A 21,093-nucleotide genomic window follows, 5' to 3' on the forward strand; every position below is an offset into this window, starting at 1 on the left:
GGATCTAGCTTTTACCCAAATCTTTTTTGTGTTTTGTTTGTTTGTTTGTTTTTACCGTTGTTTTATCTAAGTATATATTTTTCTTCTTCTTTTGTCTCTTCCACATTCCAATAAAATGTCTAGTAGTTTCTTATTTCTCTTCTCAGTGTTTTTTATATGAACATAAGTGTACTTACTGTTGTATATATTGATGTCTTTCCTGAAGGAATATGTCTGAGGGATCATTTCATATTACTACATAGAATGCTCTTTTATTATTGTTTTATAGCTGCATAATATTCCATTCTCTTTTCATCTAAGTTATCACATATAAACTTAATTTAAAAATTATTTATTTTATGTGTGCATGTATGTGACTCCCTAAATGTATATGTGCATAACAAAATGAAATCCTAAGTAATTAACACAATTTTTCATGATATTAAAATTGATACAAAAGATTGTCTTTCTTGAAAAAAAAATCAAAACATTTCCTAGAAGCACCAAGTAACCCTACCCAGGTGATCCTAACCACCAAATTTTATCATTAGAGTAACTTGCATAGCAAATGCCCCTTGCCAACTATAATCCCTCTGAGCAACTAGAATGTCCACAATTTTAGCAAAAAATATTAAACATTTTAATTTTATCTCAAAATATCTTCTGATTTTATGGGTTTTAAAGTATTCAGTAAGCTATTTTTTTGTGTCATTAAAAAGAAAAAGAAAGCTGTCCATGGAATCCAAAGACTTTGCTGTAAAGAAATTCATCACATTGTTATCAAAAGCAATACACTGGAAACAATCTAAATGTTAATGAAATAGGAAATCATTAAGTAAATGCTGTTTCATGTGGTTGTTAAGAGTAGTTAATGATATGGGAACATAATATTTTGTGAAAACTTAAGTGTATTGTTTCATATTTGTATCATTTTTGTGAGATAAATGAAAAACAGAAGGCTAAATGATTGTAACAAGCTATCTTTTTCTTTTGATATTCTTTTTTTATATGTGTATGGCGGTTTGTCTGCATATGTGTCAGGATACCACCATATGCCTGTCTGATGCCTGAATAAGTCTGAATAGGCCTTAATTAGGGCATTAGATGCCTGGAACTGGAGTTACAGTTGTGTGCCACAAAGTAAGTTTTAAAAATCAAACACAGATCCAGTGGAAGAACATCAAGTGTTCTTAACTCCTGATCCATCCCTCCAGCTCCTCCTTTAGTATTCTAAAACTTCAAAAAAAAATTAAAATGAAGGTTTTATTTTTACAATCAGAAAAAGAGCATTAAGAATATGCTGTTAGGGCTAGAGAGATGGCAGTTAAGAGCACTGACTGCTCTTCCAAAGGTCCTGAGTTCAAATCCCAGCAACTACATGGTGGCTCACAACCATCTGTAATCAGATGTGATGTCCTTTTCTGGTGTGTCTGAAAACAGCTACAATGTACTTATTTATAATAAACAAATAAATCTTTTTTAAAAGAATATGTTAATAATGTGCTCCATGCCTTGGATTGATATAGTTACTCCATTTATATCTTTTAAACCCATGTTTATTGGTAAACAGGTAGCATATTTCTTGGGTTCAAAATTTTAAAACATACAATGTAGTTGGTAATGTGGAGCCCATGGCCTCATGTCCCATAGTATTTTACATGACACTTTGTGCACTACAGCTTCACAAAGCTAAATATTTTTAGTAATAGTTTCTATATCCATCTAGACATTTTAACGCAGAATTTTAAAAATACATTTGTACATTATTGCATTCATGTAGCAATAAATGTACCTGGAAATCTTTCTACATCACAACAAACAGCAGTGCCTCTTGTTTTCAATAGCTATGGCATATTTCTTGTTAATGTTTAAGCAAACTTTCATAATCCCATTTGTTCCAATTTGTTCATTTGGTGTAATCCTTTAAAAAACAAAAAAGAAACTAACTCTAGGTCAAAGATAAGGAAAATAATTTCTTTTATCTTGAATAGTGAGTACAGTACTGAACTTTCTAGTCCTTTACTGCGTTTTCTTAGAATAATATATAAATTATTAAACAAAATGCTTATTATTACATTTAAGTATACAAACCTCTTATCAAATCTTCAAGAATTGTATAAGCATGACATAGACTTTCTTTTGGCTGTAAAGATAGGATGGTTTACAATAAAATTGTCAAGACTAGAAGGAAGGGGGGGGAAGCAAGAACAAGGATTACAGAGAGATCCAGATGTTGTGCTGGGTTCTAAGCTGTAGGCTTAACAGTGACTCACAGCCCAGTGTTCAATAAGTACAATAAACATGTAGTTATGTGGAATGAAGTCCTAAAGCAGGAATATCTGTGATCATTAATGTTTGACAGTATAAGGGCATAGTATGGCTTTACCCTAATTTATTCATATGTTGCCAAATACTATGAACCAAGGAGGTTCCATATAAAAGGGATTTACCCTCAAAGAGCTCATAAATGAAACACAACCTAAAATATGACTCATTCATAATGCCATTAATCTTGGACAACCACTGCCATCAAGAAGCCACATCCACAGTGTTATAGACAAAGAACCATCTGTTTTCATGTTTCTAGATTTGCCAGATAGTACTACTAAGCAGGAATCTAGCTTCTGGAACCAACAGATCAAACCAAGCCAAGAATTTCTTCATATTAGAAGTAATAAACAAGTAGTCAACAGGGCTGGCAAAAGATCATTGGATAAAGTACTTGCCATGCAACCACAATATCTTAGTTACTTTTCTAATTCTGTAAAGAATCACTGGGAACAAGCCAACTTATGAAAGCAAGCATTCAATTGGAGGTTTACAGTTCAGAGGGTGAGTCTATAAACAGCATGATCGGAAACATGGCAGCAGGCAGGCAGACATAGCATTGGAACAGTATCTGAGAGCTTACATCCTTATCAAAAAATAGGAGGCAGAGAGCACTAATTGGGGAAAATGGGACTTGGAAAGCTCAAAGCCTACCTTCAGTAAAACACCTCCTGCAATGAGGACACATCTCCTCACCCTAGCAAATGGTTCCACCAACTAGGGACCAACTATTAGAATAGATGAGCCTGTGGCAGCCATTCTCTTTCAAACCACAACACATAGTGACCTGAGTTTAATGCCCAGAACTGATATAAAAGTGAAAGGAGTGAATAAAAGCCACAAAATTTTCCTATAATGTCTGCCTTAGTCAAGGTTTCTATTCCTGCACAAAACTCATATCCAAGAAGCAAGCTGGGGAGGAAAGGGTTCATTCATCTTAAACTTCCATACTGCTGTTCATCACCAAAGGAAGTCAGGACTGGAACTCAAGCAGGTCAGGAAGCAGAAGCTGACGCAGAGGCCACGGAGGGATGTTACTTACTGGCTTGCTTCCTCTGGCTTGCTCAGCTTGCTTTCTTATAGAACCCAAGACTACCAGCCCAGGGATGGCACCACCCACAATGGGCCCTCCCACCCTTGGTCACTAATTGAGACAGTGCCTTACAGCTGGATCTCATAAAGACATTTCCTCAAGGGAGGCTCCTTTCTCTGTGTTAAGTCCAGCTTGTGTCAAGTTGACACACAAAACCAGATAGTACAACCTCCATATATATATTTAGTCTCTCTCTCTCTCTCTCTCTCTCTCTCTCTCTCTCTCTCTCTCTCTCTCTCTCTCTCTCTCACACACACACACACACACACACACACACACACACACACACACACATTTTAAAAGAAATGAACAATAGAGGCTTTCTTCTACTAAAATGTGCATTCTGTGGTCCCTATCCAAGTTCCATTGACCAAAGAAAGCACTGGACCAAACCCAGTCCAATGGATCAGGAAATATACCACAACCTTAGTGGGAAAAACTTAAGTGCCACATAGAAAGGTTTAAATTCAGGAGATATTTAAGAATGAAGAAGAGCCAAGCGGGATGGCCCATAATTTTAATCCCAGAACTCAGGAGACAGAAATAGGTATATCTGTGTGAGTTTTAAGCCAGAGTACTATACATAGTATGTTTGAGCCAAGGAAGTTTATATACTATGATCCTATCACAATGTTTTTTTTAAAAAAGGATTGGAAAAAGAGTGCAGTGTTCCAGTCATTGAGTTAGTGTTATGAGGACAGTGGTGATGCAGCTTACTCAGTTGGTAGAGTGCTTGCCTAGAATGCATGAAGCCCTGGGTTCAAACTCTAGAAGTGCATAAGCCAGATAGAGAAATTCATGCCTTGTAGTTCCAGCATTCACACAGTCTAGACAGGAGCAGTAGAAATTCAATGTCATCTTCTATATATAGTGAATCTTGGATTCTTGAGATCCTTTTTCAAAATATGTGATTAAAAAAATCAGACCAGAATGAGGCCAGAATGTCTAGGGATGACAGAGTATACAACTAAACTATATTTCATAACGTCCCACAAAATTATATATGGTCAGAGCTCTGGACACTTGAAAATGTGTAAGCAGATGAAGGAATTTAATACAAACCAAAACCCTTGAAACACTTCTACCTTGTCATATGTCTATCTTCTATTCTCCCCCTATCTAACAACTATACAATAGAGCCCCCCCCCCCTTTTTTTTAGATATTTTCTTCATTTACATTTCAAATGCACTGACTTCTCTTCCAGAGGTCCTGAGTTCAATTCCCAGCAACCACATTGTGGCTCACAACCATTTGTAATGGGATCTGATGCCCTCTTCTGGTGTGTATGAAGGCATCTATAATTGTACTCATATATATATATATATATATATATATATATATATATATATATATAATAAATCTTTTAAAACATCATACTTGTGGAAAAGGCAGGTAAATCTCATTAAAATATTTGGCCTTAAAAGCCTCATGGTTGGAAGGAGTTACAGAGACAAAGTTTGGAGCTGAGATGAAAGGATGGACCTCGTAGAGACTGCCATATCCGAGGGATCCACCCCATAATCAGCATCCAAACGCTGACACCATTGCATACACTAGCAAGATTTTATTGAAAGGACCCAGATGTAGCTGTCTCTTGTGAGACTATGCCGGGGCCTAGCAAACACAGAAGTGGATGCTCACAGTCAGCTAATGGATGGATCATAGGGCTCCCAATGGAGGAGCTAGAGAAAGCACCCAAGGAGCTAAAGGGATCTGCAACCCTATAGGTGGAACAACATTATGAACTAACCAGTACCCCGGAGCTCTTGACTCTAGCTGCATATATATCAAAAGATGGCCTAGTCGGCCATCACTGGAAAGAGAGGCCCATTGGACTTGCAAACTTTATATGCCCCAGTACAGGGGAACACCAGGGCCAAAAAGGGGGAGTGGGTGGGCAGGGGAGTGGGGGTGGGTGGATATGGGGGACTTTTGGTATAGCATTGGAAATGTAAATGAGCTAAATACCTAATAAAAAATGGAAAAAAAAAAGCCTCATGGTTTTTGCTTCAACTCTGAGATATTCCCAAAAGTGGCCATAGATAATACAGCCAGGTGGCCAAGCTATGACTCAGTAAAACTGGCAGTCAAAATATAATAAGTACCAAAAAGTCATCATAAACAAATTAAGTGGTCTTTTCTTTGTAAACTTGGGCCCTGTACTAGAGGAGAAAGCATTACCCTGAGCCACAATTCATTTACACATGTGACTGGCTTCGGACAAACTAAACCCAGAAGTGACTCACCACTAATTGGTATTGTACCAGGGTAAAAAGTGGTAGAGTGGACCATACATTGCAAAAGAGAAAAGCAGGAGTTCTTATGAAACCAGCATGGTTATACATGTGACCCAAGGTTAATCAGGAAGAAACAGTTTGACTCAACTTAGCTGTATGCTCCCATAAAGTCCTCGAACAATAACTGTGCCAACACAATGTACTACTGTGAGCATTCTTACATTCACTGGGCCAATTTCAATACTAATTTGGAGCATATCTGTCATGTAATCATGATTTATTTTCTACTATGAAGACCTCATAAAACTTAAAGGCATATAAGAAAAGAATCCAGATATAAAACAAAATCCTTTAGTAAATGGTCACTCTACAGAAACTAATTTCCTTCTTCAAACTCTATAAATGTTGTTTTCATAGAAATTATTTTTCCCATCACTCATCAGTGACTTCTTACAACAGACACCTATAAAAATTCATTTTAATGCAATTATAACTTCGCTTATTGAGATGACAACAGCTTTTCCTAAGCCCCAGTTGATGACATTTTAGTCATCAATCACACTGGGGGAAAATAGGCTTCTTGTTTCTAAATAGAAATTAAAATTTGCACTCTGAGACCTAAGCCATTTATTTTATCTTAAAGATTTACTTATTTATTTTTATATGTACAAATATTTTGTTTGTGTGTATGTATGTCTACCACATGCATGTCTTGTGCCTGAAGAAGCCAGAAGAATGTGTTGGATTCCATGACACTAATTGTGAGCCACCATGTCAGTGTTGGGAATTGAACCCAGGTACTCTGGAAGAACATCCATTATTCTTAACTATTGAGCAATCTCCCTGGGCCTTAGGACATTTCTTTTTAACACTTCCATATTTGCACTTCCTCGCTTTCAAGAAACAGTTGTGGTCATTGTTCAGTTAAACATATATGACCATTGATTTGCAACTTAATTTAGAATGAATTATATACAAGTTTATTTACTGCTTTAGTATAGAGTATTTCACTTGCCAAATACATAAACCCTATGTGAAAATGTGACAGCTCAGTCAGGAAATTCTTCCTTTTTCTTTGCTAGGAAAAAAAAATGGGAATTTTAACTTTGTTATCTAAAACCAAGGCTTAGATTTCTTGAAGATAACTCACAGAGCCTAAGTGCATTATGACCCTAATTGCTAAAGAAGGGAGCCACACCAAGTGGTATAAAGAAATGTTTTTCATTCTGAGGCTCTCTCTCTCTCTCTATCTCTCTCTCTCTCTGAGAAATTCTCCAAAAGTAAAGTCCAACTCAATTCCATGTTGATACACCTTACCTGGATTCCTCTGCCTACAACAAAATCCACTTATCTAGTGTTTCCTTTGGAAACAGATTAATGAAGGTCAGTTGCCATTAGGATCAGATGACTCAAGTGTACTGCCGGTAAGGAAATCCTAGCACTCTCCGTTCAGGTTCAGTCCATCACCAGTTCACTGGCACATGCTAGGGGATGTTTTCCCAGTATTATTGCCACTCACTTTCATCCAAGTTAAACGGTAAGTTTAAAAGCCTCTGAAAGGCCAGCACCACTCTGTTATTCTCTAGTACAAAGAAAACAGACAAATTGAGTAACCAAAAGATCTGCACAATTACTGTTCCCAGGCACAGCCCCTCTGGGGGATGTGTGATCACTTGTGAGGGCCAGGTTCAAACAGCTAAAATTGGGAATATCTTAAATCTTAATAAAATAAATTTTAGATTAATTTGAATATGTTATTGAATTTGAGTACTTAGTACTTTATCTGGCATGTGAGCACATGTGCCTGCATATGTCCAGACAGAAACAAAGAAAGAAAAACAGGAAAAGGTAAGAGAGCTAGGACTAATGGTATGTAGTGACAATACATACATTGGCATTTTGGTTTCTTAAAAACATATACACACATAAGTATTATAAATTAATGTTTTAATTTTAATCCCAGGTGTGGGCTATGGAGCTGCTTCAGTTCACCCACAACAGCTGACTATGACTCGCCTTGTGATTTAGCAGGGCTGTGATTTTGCCAGCTAGAGATAGTTTTTGCAAGTGTATGATATTTGGAACGCTGGTGTATATAAATGCTAAGGCCTCGAGAGGCAGGGTGGGTTGTTGGTTGTTGGGTAGCTGCTGCTGGTGTCCATTTGGTAAATAGTTATGTGCAAAAAAGGAAGAAATAGAAGAAATTAGATAGTGATCAACACAAAACCCACAACTGACCAAAGTACAGGGTATAAAGCCCTAAATGAAACATCTATACTATAATCCCTTTTCTTACATCCCAGGGATTGTTGTGGAAGAGGAGACAAATCACTTCCAGAGTCAGAGATGACTACAGGAAACAATGTTTTCTAGACACAACAGTGTAGCTATACATATAATGCATATTGTGACATAATATACATTTTGTGCATAATATACATAGTGTGACAACATATACAAGTCCCAAGTACCCTCAAGCCAGACAAAGTCTCAACATAGAGTAGACATGTGGACATCCTAGTTCAGGAGCTATATATAATCCTTAGCTGTTGACAATGGGAAAATTCAGTTCTCTTTAAGTTGTCATTGGTAGGTCAAGGATACTCTAGTAGGAGGCAACACATCCATGAACCTATGGGCACCACATATTAGAATTAATGGGTTAAAAAAAGACACAAAGTTGGGTGAGCAGGAAAGGGGAAGTATTTCTTAAAGGAGTTGGGTAAAAGGGTACATATAATCAAAGATAATTGTACAAAATTCTGACAAAAACAAGAAAGAAAGAAAAAAAAAAGAAAAAAATGACCGAAATAAGTAAACTTTTCTGTAAGACAAGACAGTAAGCATTTTAAGCTTTGGGAGACAACATTTCTGTGGCATGTTTTCAACTTTGCTGTTGTACAGAGAATTCAGGCACAGACGATATAGAATGAATGGGCATGGCTGTGTTCCAATAAAATTTTATTTATAGACACCTGAATTTTAATTTCATATTTTTCTTTTGTTTTGTTAAACCATTTAAAAATAACAAATTCATTCTTAGCTCACAGACTGCACCCTAACAGCAAGTTAGATTTGTCATTTAAATCAGTTTTCTAACCTGTTGGTTTAAACTCATCACTCTCTGTTCAATATGATGAGGTTCAAGATCATCTTGTGGGTGTGGGGATGGAGCTCAGTTGGTAGAGTACTTGTATACTTGCATGAAGTCCTTAGTTTGATCCCCAAAACCACATGAATCAAGTGTGACATGTTATCTCAGTAATCCCTACACTGGGAAGAGGAGAGTATCTGAAGTTCCAGTGTCATCCTCAACTACATACTTAGTTTGAGGACAACTTTAACTACAAGTGCCCTGCCTCCAATAAAAACAAAAAGAAAGTAGCTGAGAATGTGGCACATGCCTTTAATCTCAGAACTTGAGAGGCAAAAGCAGGCAGATCACTGTGAGTTCCAGACCAGCATAGAGAGTTCCAGGTTAGTCAGACCTACACAGTGAGACCCTGTTACAAAACGAAACAAACAACACAAAAGCTCAATATGGTTCCTTCAAGATGATTCATTTCTAAAGGTTAGAATTATTGTTCAGTGGGAGCATGCACAGGGTCTTAACACTCTACCCCTATCACAGCAAAAGGAAAAGAAAACACAACATATGGATCAATTTCTTATCCACTAGTAATGTTAAACTACCATGACAAACCATGTGTGTGTGTATGTGTGTGTGTGTGTGTGTGTGTGTGTGTGTGTGTGTGTGTGTGTGTGTTTGTGTTTGTGTGTAAATGAGAGAGAATGACCAGCTACCTGCAAGAGCTATAAAGAGAAAATGAGAATTTCCAGGCCATGCCTTTAAAGTATAAGTAACTTTCATGATGACTACTATGAAAGAGAGGCTGGGGGTGGGGGGGATGGGGGGGTGAGGAGGAATGACATAGCAAGAGCTATGTGCTTTCCCCCTAAAGCTGAGTGACTAGACTTGTGCACTGCACGCTAGCAGCCCCTGGGAAACCAAAGTTAAATATTCCTAAAACAGGAATCTAGTTGTGTTATGAAACTCTTCATCATTTTGCCTCCTGACAGCCACAGAAGTCAGCAGAACCAGAAAGGACTTGGAAGATGAGGAAGTAGCATCTTTAATAAAATTCCAATCCAGAGTCTTTGGGGGTCTTTCACTGCTAGTCTCCCGAGCTAACTATTATCTTTTGCTTTCCTCTTTACCTCCCCTCTTCCTTGGGAAATGGTCAATTTTGGATAATATAAAGGAAAAACAAGAAAAGTTTTATTGTATCAAAGTGGGTTTTCAATCAAAATCTGAGATAATTACAAATGAAAGCATTTTACTCTTCATCAAAAGTAAGACATGGGTTACAAAATTACCACTTTATTATGACAGATTTTATTCACCAAAATAATAATACTGATAGAAGAAAATAACCCAGGAAACAATTTAAAGATGCAAAATATAGCTTGATCTGAATTTTCTTACTACCATAATGAAGACTGTTCACATCAGTACTTGGGACCCCACCATCAAATAGAATTGAAGTTAGTTACTCAATTCATGAATGCATTGCTCAGTTTAATAAAACCTCTAGGAGTTTGGGGTTTCCACTCACCCCCCCCTCAGGCAGAAGTGGCATAATCATATGTTTTTCTACTGAACTGTGTTCTTCTATAAACATTTGAGAGAGTGCATCTGCTTTACAAATGAAATAGTCAACAGCAAGAGCAGTAACAATAAAAAATATATGCTTATTTTTATACTATTACTGGGTTATAGAGAAATCATCTGTAATGCTCTCATCTACAAGGATGAGAAAAATGATATATAACTGTTACCAAGGAAACAGCAATGTAAAAAAATGCATGTAAACTATCAAGCAGTTTAATAACCAGAAAATTAGAATACGAAAAGCATCTTCAGAGAGAACGATGACACAGTGTGCCCCACACAACAAATCCAATCAAGGGTCAGAACTCACAGAGATGCTTTAAAGGGTCACCACCACTTGCCAGCTAATCTAGCTTGGCAATATTTATTTTAAGTGGCAATGATACGATGGCACTGGGTTCTTCAGGGGCAATTAGAACTCAAATTTTATATAAGAAGGCACCAAGTCAGTAGACGAATAGTTAAATGTAGGCGCCTCAGAAAGTCAAAGAAAGCACTTGGCTTATTGATTCCAGCATAGATTAATATTCTCTTTGAAGGCTCTTTAATGACCAATGTCTTTACTCACAAATCGGGCACTTAACAGTTACAGCAATGCTTTCTGCATCAACATTTTAAAACTGAAGTTCCTAAGAACCAAAGAAAGGGCTAAGAATCAAACCTAGGGCAACTACATGTGCTTGCCTGTAAGTCAGGAGAATTTGAAGCATTCAAGCCACCATGCTGATCAAAGTTAAATCCTTTAGGAAGATTATTCACCCTGAAATCAGGGAAATCCTGTCATGTAAGCACTTTTATACTTGATTTTTCTAACAGTGTTTAAAACACACACAAGGCTTCTTTCAAGAGCAGATGCAAACAGCCACAGACCAACTAAAGCCATCCCTGTTCCAGTTTGAGTGCCATCCTGGAGCTCACACTGGGAATAAGGGAAAGTCCAGTAGGCTGGAAGGCTTTTCAATGGCTGCATTGGTTCAGAATATAAGCACTTTCTCCCTTTAGAGCAAACATGCTAGTGGATGACATATGGACAGAAAATAGCATTTATACTCATTTATTGAATTTTCAACTCTTCTTTTAAAAAAAGATTCTACTCCTTGCTCCCCACCCACGCACCCCCACCCCCACACATACACACACTCAATCTGGCCTGAGTTTAAAAAAAACAAAAAACAAAAACAAAAAACAAAAAAACTTAGACTTGTGGAAACCACAAAGATATGCTATAATCTAGCCAAAACATCTTTTTTTTTTGAAATACAATAGTGACTTCTCCAGAGATCCAAAGTTTCAGGACTATGTGAAGACACTGGAGGTTTTGTAAATCTTGCTGCTTTTAGCTTGAGGCCACCAACAATTCTCACTGTTACTTTAACCCATCCCTTCGCTGAACTTTTCTCTCCCCATGTCCCATTTCCATCGATCACAGAGGCCACGCCAACATCCCAGAATTGGCCTTTAGCTCTTTCCTGAGCATGCTTCTTATTTGCTAGCTATTTATTTTTCCAGGCATGGGCAGAAGCATGCAGGAAGTTAATAGGACAGTGTGAAGCCATGGCCCTTTGAAATAATCAGCATGAAACCAAATAATTTGTCACATATAGCCACTGACTGCTTCACACATCGGCCCTGTGATCTGCAGGAACCTTCGTGGGTGGCTCTACGACACATTTATCTACCACCCTAGTATCTCCAATCTTCCCAGAGTAAGTTACATAGGGATCCTTTCCCTAAGGTAATCTATGCCTGATGTGAAGATTAACCTATATGATTGAGAGCATACAGGGATGGGCAGGGAAAACAAAGAGCTGCAGTTGTTGGCACTATCCAAACCTGAGGGCTGTGAGTGCCTCTGATAGGACTGGGCAAACCAAGTCAACATATTTTTCTGCCTCGGGTTTTTGAGATTGTTCATCTTTTTTATGCAATCAACACATTTTACTCTTATCCCATAGAATAAAGGAAAGTATAGCATGATACTTGATCTTAAAAAGTGCTTATCTGATAGGGGTTATTGCCCTAGACCTCCAAGACACAGGGTCTGCCAGAGTCTTGCAAAGAAGTAGGAAGACATAGTTTCCCAACACCTCTCCTGCCCACCTCTCTCAGTTATTGCCCCAAGCACAAGACCTGACTTGTTGTGTACAGTGAAGATTTTGGAAGCACAGCAGGGCAGGGAATAAATGAGTACTCTGACCAGATACTACTTAGGTAGCCACAAAGTGGCAGGCAATGTTACTATTCTCTTATCGACACTGCTGGGGAAAGGAATCTTCCTGATTTGATGATTCCGCTTTAGTTTCAATCATAACACAGCTACTTAGAAGCAAATTTCTAAATCTCCAAGGCTTTAGATTTATTTCCACAGTTACCCAAAGAATGGCTGAAAGCCTTTTTCTTCTACCTCCATGACTTTGCCATCTGGGTCCCTGCTGGAAACATCCGGGTCAACCTTCAAACTGACTTTTCCAGGGCATAGAGGACTAATTTAGGGGTAGGGAAAGGGGGTTTTTGGGTCCTTGCTGTTTGGAAATCAAGTACCTAAGCTCGAAATACTTCTGGTTTTCCCTAGTAAAATCGATTTCAACCATCATCTCTTGACCCTTAACATAGAGTGTGACCCCTAATCCCCACTGTGGCTTTTTCTGAGGGAAAACAAGCTGTGCTGAATATCTGGTGGGGGTGGTGGTGTCTGTGTGTCTGTGTCAGTGTGTGTGTGTGTGTGTGTGTGTGTGTGTGTGTGTGTGTGTGCTCTATTTTGGGGGCTATAAAACCCCATCAGAAAGGGAGAAATAAGTTGAAGGCAGCAGCCTCGGGTCCTTTTCTTTTGGTCCTACCTTAAGCCTGGCTGCTCTTTTAAGCTTTTGCTCTTTCCAGCCCCCAGAAAAATAAAGCACCAAGTTTCTGCGGAAGCCCTAGGTGCAAAGAAAACCCGCGCGGTCCCTACCTGGAAAGCTTTGGAATCTTCACAAAGCTGAAGACATCCATGTAGGCAGCTTGGGGACCCCAGAGCCTGGAGGCTCCGTTGCCCCTTCTCACACCAGCAAAGGCAGCCTCAGCAGCCCCATGGCCAGGACCTCAGTGCGCCTGGGGTTTGAGTGGCAGCAGCGGGTGGTGGCGGAGACCCAGGAGGGCCAGTACCTGGAGGCGGCGGCTGCTACCCCCCTCCGGCCGTGAGCTGCGTGTGCATCCCCAAGCAGGACCATTGATGGGCGCCCGCTTCGGGAAAACTCAATGGAGAAGGAGCCAGGCTGGGCACAAGGAGCGGGGGCGGGGAGCACGGCCCGGGTCCTGCGCCCCGCCCTGAGAGCTTTGGCTCTAAGGACCGCCAGGCGCCCTGAGGACCAGAGGCTAGGGTGAGGGGTGCTGCTCCTGCTTCCCAGCCTTTGGGGCCCAGGGTCCCACGCACCGAAGATCGCAGACTGAACCAGGAGGCGGCGGGCAAGCTTGGCACACGCGCACGCACCCCTCACAGCACTGCAGCTGCCTCCCTGCCTCCTTCCCCGAGTCCCTTTCTCGCCTCCCTACCCCCACCCGCCCAGGGGGAGGGGGCACTCTCCTGTCACCCGCTCCGGGAGCCTCCAGATCCTTTAGATCTGCTCCAACAGTCCTTAGCGTGCTGCAGGACCGCGACACACTACCTCCAGCCTCCAAAAACCATAGGGAGAGCAATGCAACCGCAGGCGGCCCTAGGCTTCCGTAAACAGAACTAGGGATGGGAAGAAGCGACGGGATCGTTTGTCAGGGGAAGGGAAGGGAGATACCCAGCGGAGTGGGCTCAGTTTTGAGAGCTCAAGAGTTCCCTCTGCTTTCCCTGAACCACTGGAGCGAGACGTGGCTGTTGGGATAACTGGAAAGGTGTGTTCTTTGGACAGCAGCACCACAGCAGCGTTGGTGAAATAAGCACAGGATGAATTTGCGGGGTGCAGGGATAAACACAGCTGCTCCTTACTAGAGGAAAAGAGAACTCGGGGTCCCAGGAGCTGGGGTGGGGGCGGGGTGCAGCGCTAATTAGGAGGGGCTGAGGATGACAGGGAAGAGAAGGGTTGCTAGCTAGGTCTGGCGGGCGGAGCAAGCTGCCTTTTCAAATTGAGGGTGGGCAAAACCGTAAAGGGGAGGGGGAGAGAAACCTTGCGAGAAGCACAAACCAAACACTGAACACTCACCTTAGACAGAGTAAACTCCAAGTTGCAGCCATTTAGAACTCCTAGGCTTTCTTCTTTTTTTTTTACATAATTACCTTGGAGAATCACGCCTGTTCCTTAACTCACTGCTAGCTTTCCTTGAGGCTTGGGCTTCTCTCGGGGCTTCACCTTTTTTCTTCTTTCTCTCAGAGTCTTAAGGAGTCTTCTCTCAGACTCTTCAGGATCTCTCCCCAGAGTCAGTGAAGGTCAGCTGGCTTCACTGGAGTGCTTACCCCACCGCAGACAGCTCTCACCTGGCGACAGGGCAACCGCAAAGAGCCAATGCCTCCCGCGAAAGATTGGAGGCTCTGGCTTGGAGGCTCCAGCTAGCCAGTGCGTGTCTCTCTCTCTCTCTCTCTCTCTCTCTCTCTCTCTCTCTCTCTCCAAGGGATTAAGGAAGAGGAAATAGGTTTAAACTTCCCAGACTTCTGCTTTTGCTGTTATATTTAAAGTCTTTCAGTATTCAGACCCGGGACTTCCATGTTATTTTTAAGGCATTTCTCTCCAAATTAAACATAAAATCAGTAACAATCTGCACAATCTAGATGAAATAACACTCAGGCATAAATTACAGATTTTCTTTTGAATAGGCAGGGAAATTTTTCCTTTAGCTTCTTATACTGAAGCCTAGTTTAATGTAAATTCTGTAACTTCTGGAGCCCAGGAGGCCAAAAGGACATTGGCTTTAGAATACCCTATTGTTTGAATAAGGTAATTATAATTTGAGTATGCTTTATAATTTTTAAAGCACTTATGTATTTGAATCTCATAACAACCCTGTCATATAAGGCAAAATATTAAAAAAGAGAAATCTTTTCCTTTTATGCCTTCTCAAAGACAGATTAGAAACACACACACACACACCAACGATCAGAAAAGGGTACATATCTGAACTGTGCAAAATCTCTCTATTCTTCTTTAAGCCAAAGTCTCTGTCAAAGAAGTACTAACAAATAATCTAGATGCTAGGAACCTCTCCTCCATTTTCCCCTTCTCTTCTCCTCCCAAATACTTATCTTGTCCCAGAAACACTGGCCTCCTTGCTATTTCCCAAAGGTACCTTTCAACCTTAGCCTTTTAGCCTAAATTATTCCCCCTTTCAATGGTTACTCCACCAGCCCAGAATATTTTTCCATCCATTTGCATGTTTGGCTCTTTGTGCTCTCAACTCTGCACACAAATACTACTTCCACCAAAAACCTGTTGCAATTATTACAAGATCTCCATACTCTGGACTCCAGGTATCTATCACTGTTTTAGGTTTTGTTTGTTTTTCCTGTTGCCAGAACACTTATCACCCACTATTAGATTATATAACTTATTTTTATCATTGATGCATTCTGAATCTTCTGCTGGCATCAAAGCTGTACAAGGGCAGAGATCTCTATGGTTTTGTTTGAGTGTTGATTTTTTTACTGCTAGATCTCATACCTAGAACAGTTAGTCACCGATCTATAGAAAGACCTTAATACATAATGTTTAATGAACTACATGCTCTTTAAATTCACAGCCAGAGCACCCTTAGTCAAACATACCAGGTAAGTATAGTTGCCTCTGTGACATCAAGGCTGATTTTTATATCTCTTCCAACCACTGTTCTTCCCTTTATACCCTCTGTCTTCTTTCAGATTACTAATGGTAGTGGTGAAGACCCTGTCTGTTCTTCAGTTATTTTATTTTCCTCTTCAGTCATCCTACACTGCCTACAATAAAATGGAAACTGACTTCTTCCCTTCACCTCTGCTTCAAAATCTGGTGGCGGAGGATCTGCTTAGCATCTACTGGCAGCAGACCAACTTTCTGGGGGGATAAGGAAAAGAAATCAAGCAATGCCTTTCATGGGCTAAGGAAAATATAGCTCACTTGGTAACGTGCTTGCCTAGTATGTAAAAGGCTTGGATTTACATCACCAACCCCAAATAAACCAGGTATAATGGTACATATCTAGAACTCCACAACTCCAGAATTCACTTGAAAGGTGGAGGCAAGAGAATATAGGATTCAAAATCATCCTCAACCACACATACAATTTGTGTTCGGCCTGGGATACATGAGGTCCTGTCTCAAAAAGAAAAAAAAAAAACAAAAACAAATAGTTGTTGCTTATGATAAACGAACAATTGGAAAAACATTTTTTAAAGAGTACTCAGTTAAGGAAAAATTAGTATATGGTTTACAGGTAAAGCTAAGGTGTTGAGCACCTGCCTATCATGCAGAAGACCCACGGTTCAATCCCCAGCTTTAAACTAATAAATCTATTCCAGATATCACATAGCTATTTATTCAGCAGTGAATGTGACAGGAAATAGGCATTTTGTGTACTTGTAGAGAAAGCCTCCCTTCAAGACATCTGGTCTACCTGGAACAGCTGGCATTGGGGTTTCTTGCTGTGCCAATTTCTGCACTACAATTATGAATGGTACAGATGCCTCCTCTCCACAGCAAAACAGTCACCAGGGGAAATGACTGGCTTTTCCAGGCTTTTATTCTCCTCCAATAGAGTAATTGTCTGGTATGTTTTCTAATGGGTTGATAGCATTTTCTAAAGCAAAGCCACCCTCCCCACACCTTTGTTTCCTAACTCCTGTGAAACATGCTAACACAGCCAGTTCATACATCTGAGCCAGCCTGGGAGCCAGGATGAGAGCTAAGTGGCTGGTCTCTTAGCCCCATCCGTCTCTCTGTGCCAGATGTGTGTAGCAGAGAAGCTAGGAGAGATTTCTTTGTCTAGCATGAAACAGATCTTCCTAAAACAAACAAAAAGCCCTGGAGTTGAATCTTGAGGACCTCTGTGATTTTTCTGAAGATTCAGCTGTAGCCTTAATAATCTCAAAGGCCTTTCTAGATCTTACAGAGTTCAACATGAGAAACTTTTCCTAGCCTTGTGAAAATAACTGCTTAGTTTGCTTTACTTCGAACCAACATTCTGACAGACATATTGTCAAGCTTTGTTGGATACATAAGCCATCAGATTCAGTGCCAAGTTCTTTACTCACTTTCCCCATGTCTAAAGTACAATTAATAATACAATCTTACCATAGGACTTGGTAATTGGACTACATGGGAATTGAGGCACATGGCTGCTAACTCCAGAAAGATTTCCATAAGCCTCATGACCATGGACAGTACTATTAAAAAAGAGTTTCTTCCTTTGAGTGTACCGTGAAGTTAAACAGGGAGTTGTGTAGTGACTAACCAAAGTTGAGCAACATTTCCTACAAATTCAATGCACATTGGTAAGGCCCAAAACCAAGGTCCAGAATCATGTTATATTTTGTTTCCTGGGGGCCTCTCAGAAGCAAGAGTGAAGAATTTCTTCACTGTTGTCCTGAGAATCCACTGTGAACCTAGATGTTCTTCATAGGGTAAAGGCTGGGTCTTATTACCTAATATCACTAGTGAGTAAATAAAAGCAAAGTATTCACCCATTTAATATTTATTTGTGGAGATCCTCCCATGTACTACAGATTACTCCAGGCAACAATGTAAGACTTTGCTCACATAGTCCCCTCATTTGGGGACAGGGAAGGCAGGATTTGTAGTGTTTTGAGTGAGAATGAAAACGAATCCCATAGCCTCATATATTTGAATCCTTGGTTCCTAGTTGGTGAAACCATTTTAAATAAGATTTTGGAGATGTGGCCTTGCTGAAGAAGGTATGTCACTGAGGATGAGATTTAGAGCTTAAAAGATCCAAAACCAGGCTCAGTCTCATTCTCTCTGCCTCCAACATACTGATCAGGATGTAAGGTCTCAGTTACTGCTCTAGCACTATGCCTGCCTGCCTGCTGCCATTTCCCCCAACATGATGGCTTCCCTTCTGAAACTTAAGCAATTCCCCTATTAAACACTTTCTTTTATAAGTTGACTTCATTATGATGTGCCATCATAGGAATACAAAAGTAACTAAGACAGGGGTAGACAATAGGCAATAAGAAGGAGGAAGAGGAGGAGGAGGAGAAAGAGAAATAAGAAATGGCTATAACTGAGAAAATAGACCATGATGTACAAAGAATTAAACTCAATTTTATTTGAAGGGGTGAGAAAGTGGGTACCTAAGATACAGTAGTTAGAGAAGAATTCTCTAAGGAAGTGACATTGAGCCATAGACAGGATGTACAGGAAGCTGCTCCTATTCAAGTTTCATGATGCAGAACATACCATATAGAAGGAACAACAAGGACATAATAGGCACAGAGGTCCTGAGGCAAGAACATCTGGGGTCTTCTTGAAAACTGAGATGTTTGTCAGTATGTTTATCTTCAGAGTACTGTGTTTGGGGACTAGAGAGATGGCTCAGTAAAACAGTGCTGGCTATTCTTCCAGAAGACCCAGATTTAATTGCCAGAAAGCCACATATCAAGTCACAAACATCTGTAACTAAAGACCCAGAGAATCAAATACCCTTTTCTGCCCTTCACAGGCACTCCACACACATAATACATGGACAAGGATGCAGGCAAAATACACATAAACATAAAATAAATTTTAAAAAGCAATCTAAGAGCATCAGCGGGAGACATCTTGGTTCCGGGCCTCTGCCAAAAGTAATCTGCACAGGTGAGAGTGTGCACTACAAAAGCTAACAGCTTCTGGGACAAGCTAGAGCCAAAGAGCTTCTGAGGCAGCCCCCTTTTCGGGCTCCAGACATCTGGCCACCTTCCTGGCCAGAGGGTAGGTGTCCGCCCAGCCCGGGAGGGCTTTGCCTCAGCATCAACAGGAGAAATCTTGGTTCTGGGACTCCACAAAAAGTAGTCTGCACAGGTGAGAGTGTGAACAACAGAAGCTAACAGCTTCTGTGACAGGCCAAAGCAACACAGCTTCTGGGACAGGTCCTATTTTGGGCCTTCATCTTCGGCCAGGAGGGAGGTCCGAACACATGCCAGATATCTATACACCTTCCCTGTAAGAGGAGAGCTTGCCGGCAGAGAGTGCTCTGACCACTGAATCTCAGAGGAGAGACCTAGTCTCCCAGGTCTGCTGATAGAGGCTAACAGAATCAACAGAGGAACAATCTCTAACCAGAGACAACTATAACAACTAACTCCAGAGATTACCAGATGGCGAAAGGTAAACTTAAGAATCTTACTAACAGAAACCAAGACCACTCACCATCATCAGAACCCAGCACTCCCACTTAGCCCAGTCCAGGGCACCCCAACACACCCGAAAAGCTAGACCCGGATTTAAAAGCATATCTCATGATGATGGTAGAGGACATCAAGAAGGACTTTAATAACTCACTTAAAGAAATACAGGAGAACACTGCTAAACAGGTAGAAGACTTTAAAGAGGAAGCACAAAAATCCCTTAAAGAATTGCAGGAAAACACAACCAAACAGATGATGGAATTGAATAAAACCATCCAAGACCTAAAAAAGGGAAGTAGACAAAATAAAGAAAACCAAAGTGAGGCAACACTGGAGATAGAAACCCTAGGAAAGAAATCTGGAACCATAGATGCGAGCATCAGCAACAGAATACAAGAGATGGAAGAGAGAATCTCAGGTGCAGAAGATTCCATAGAGAACATCTGTACAACAATCAAAGAAAATGGAAACTGCAAAAAGATCCTAACTCAAAACATCCAGGAATTCCAGGACTCAATGAGAAGACCAAAACTACGGATAATAGGAGTAGATGAGAATGAAGATTTTCAAATCAAAGGACCAGCAAATATCTTCAACAGAATTATAGAAGAAAACTTCCCAAACCTAAAGAAAGAGATGCCCATGAACATACAAGAAACCTACAGAACTACAAATAGACTGGACCAGAAAAAAATTCCTCTTGACACATAATAATCAGAAAAACAAATGCACTAAAGATAGAATATTAAAAGCAGTAAGGGAAAAAGGTCAAGTAATATATAAAGGAAAGCCTATCAGAATTACACCAGATTTTTCACCAGAGAATATGAAAGCCAGAAGATCCTGGACAGATGTTATAGAGACCCTAAGAGAACACAAATGCCAGCCCAGGTTACTAAACCCAGCCAAACTTTCAATTACCTTAGATGGAGAAACGAAAGTATTCCACTAATAGAACCAAGTTCACACATTATCTTTCCACGAATCCAGCTCTTCAAAGAATAATAACAGAAAAAAACCAATACAAGGACAGAAGCCACATCCTAGAAAAAGCAAGAAGGTAATCCCTCAACAAACCTAAAAGAAGACTAATAGACTGGCTACACAAACAGGACCCAACATTTTGCTGCTTTCAGGAAACTCATCTGAGAGAAAAAGATAGACACTACCTCAGAATGAAAGGCTAGAAAACAATTTTCCAAGCAAATGGTCTGAAGAAACAAGCTGGAGTAGCCATTCTAATATCTAATAAAATCTACTTCCAACCCAAAGTCATCAAAAAAGGCAAGGAGGGGCACTTCATACTAATCAAAGGTAAAATCCTCCAAGAGGAACTATAAATTCTGAATATCTATGATCCAAATACAAGGGCAGCCACATTCATTAAAGAAACTTTAGTAAAGCTCAAAGCACACATTTCACCTCACACAATAATAGTGGGAGACTTCAACACAACACTTTCACCAATGGACAGATCATGGAAACAGAACCTAAACAGGGACACAGTGA

General features: G+C 40.2%; 1 protein-coding gene across 11 annotated transcripts in view; it reads right to left on the bottom strand.

Annotated features, from left to right (window-relative positions):
• Frmpd4 (FERM and PDZ domain containing 4) overlaps nt 1–21,093 on the bottom strand; it is a 1,105,936-nt gene that overhangs the window by 638,223 nt on the left and 446,620 nt on the right. For 2 of the 11 annotated variants that reach the window (NM_001290427.2, XM_011247832.3), the window contains exon 1: nt 13,258–13,734. The exons of 5 other annotated variants lie outside the window; for them this stretch is intronic. Coding sequence is in view for 3 of the 6 variants with exons in the window: in NM_001368936.1 (NP_001355865.1) it covers nt 13,258–13,298 (41 nt within the window). In the remaining 3 variants the exon portion in view is untranslated. Of the gene's footprint in view, nt 1–13,257; nt 13,735–14,476; nt 14,986–21,093 lie in introns of those variants that run through there. 4 more of the 11 variants (NM_001359072.1, NM_001368936.1, XM_006528888.4 and 1 more) reach the window with 4 other exon arrangements.

Source organism: Mus musculus, chromosome X, assembly GCF_000001635.26.
Source record: "Mus musculus strain C57BL/6J chromosome X, GRCm38.p6 C57BL/6J".
NCBI classification, from domain to species: Eukaryota; Metazoa; Chordata; class Mammalia; order Rodentia; family Muridae; genus Mus; species Mus musculus.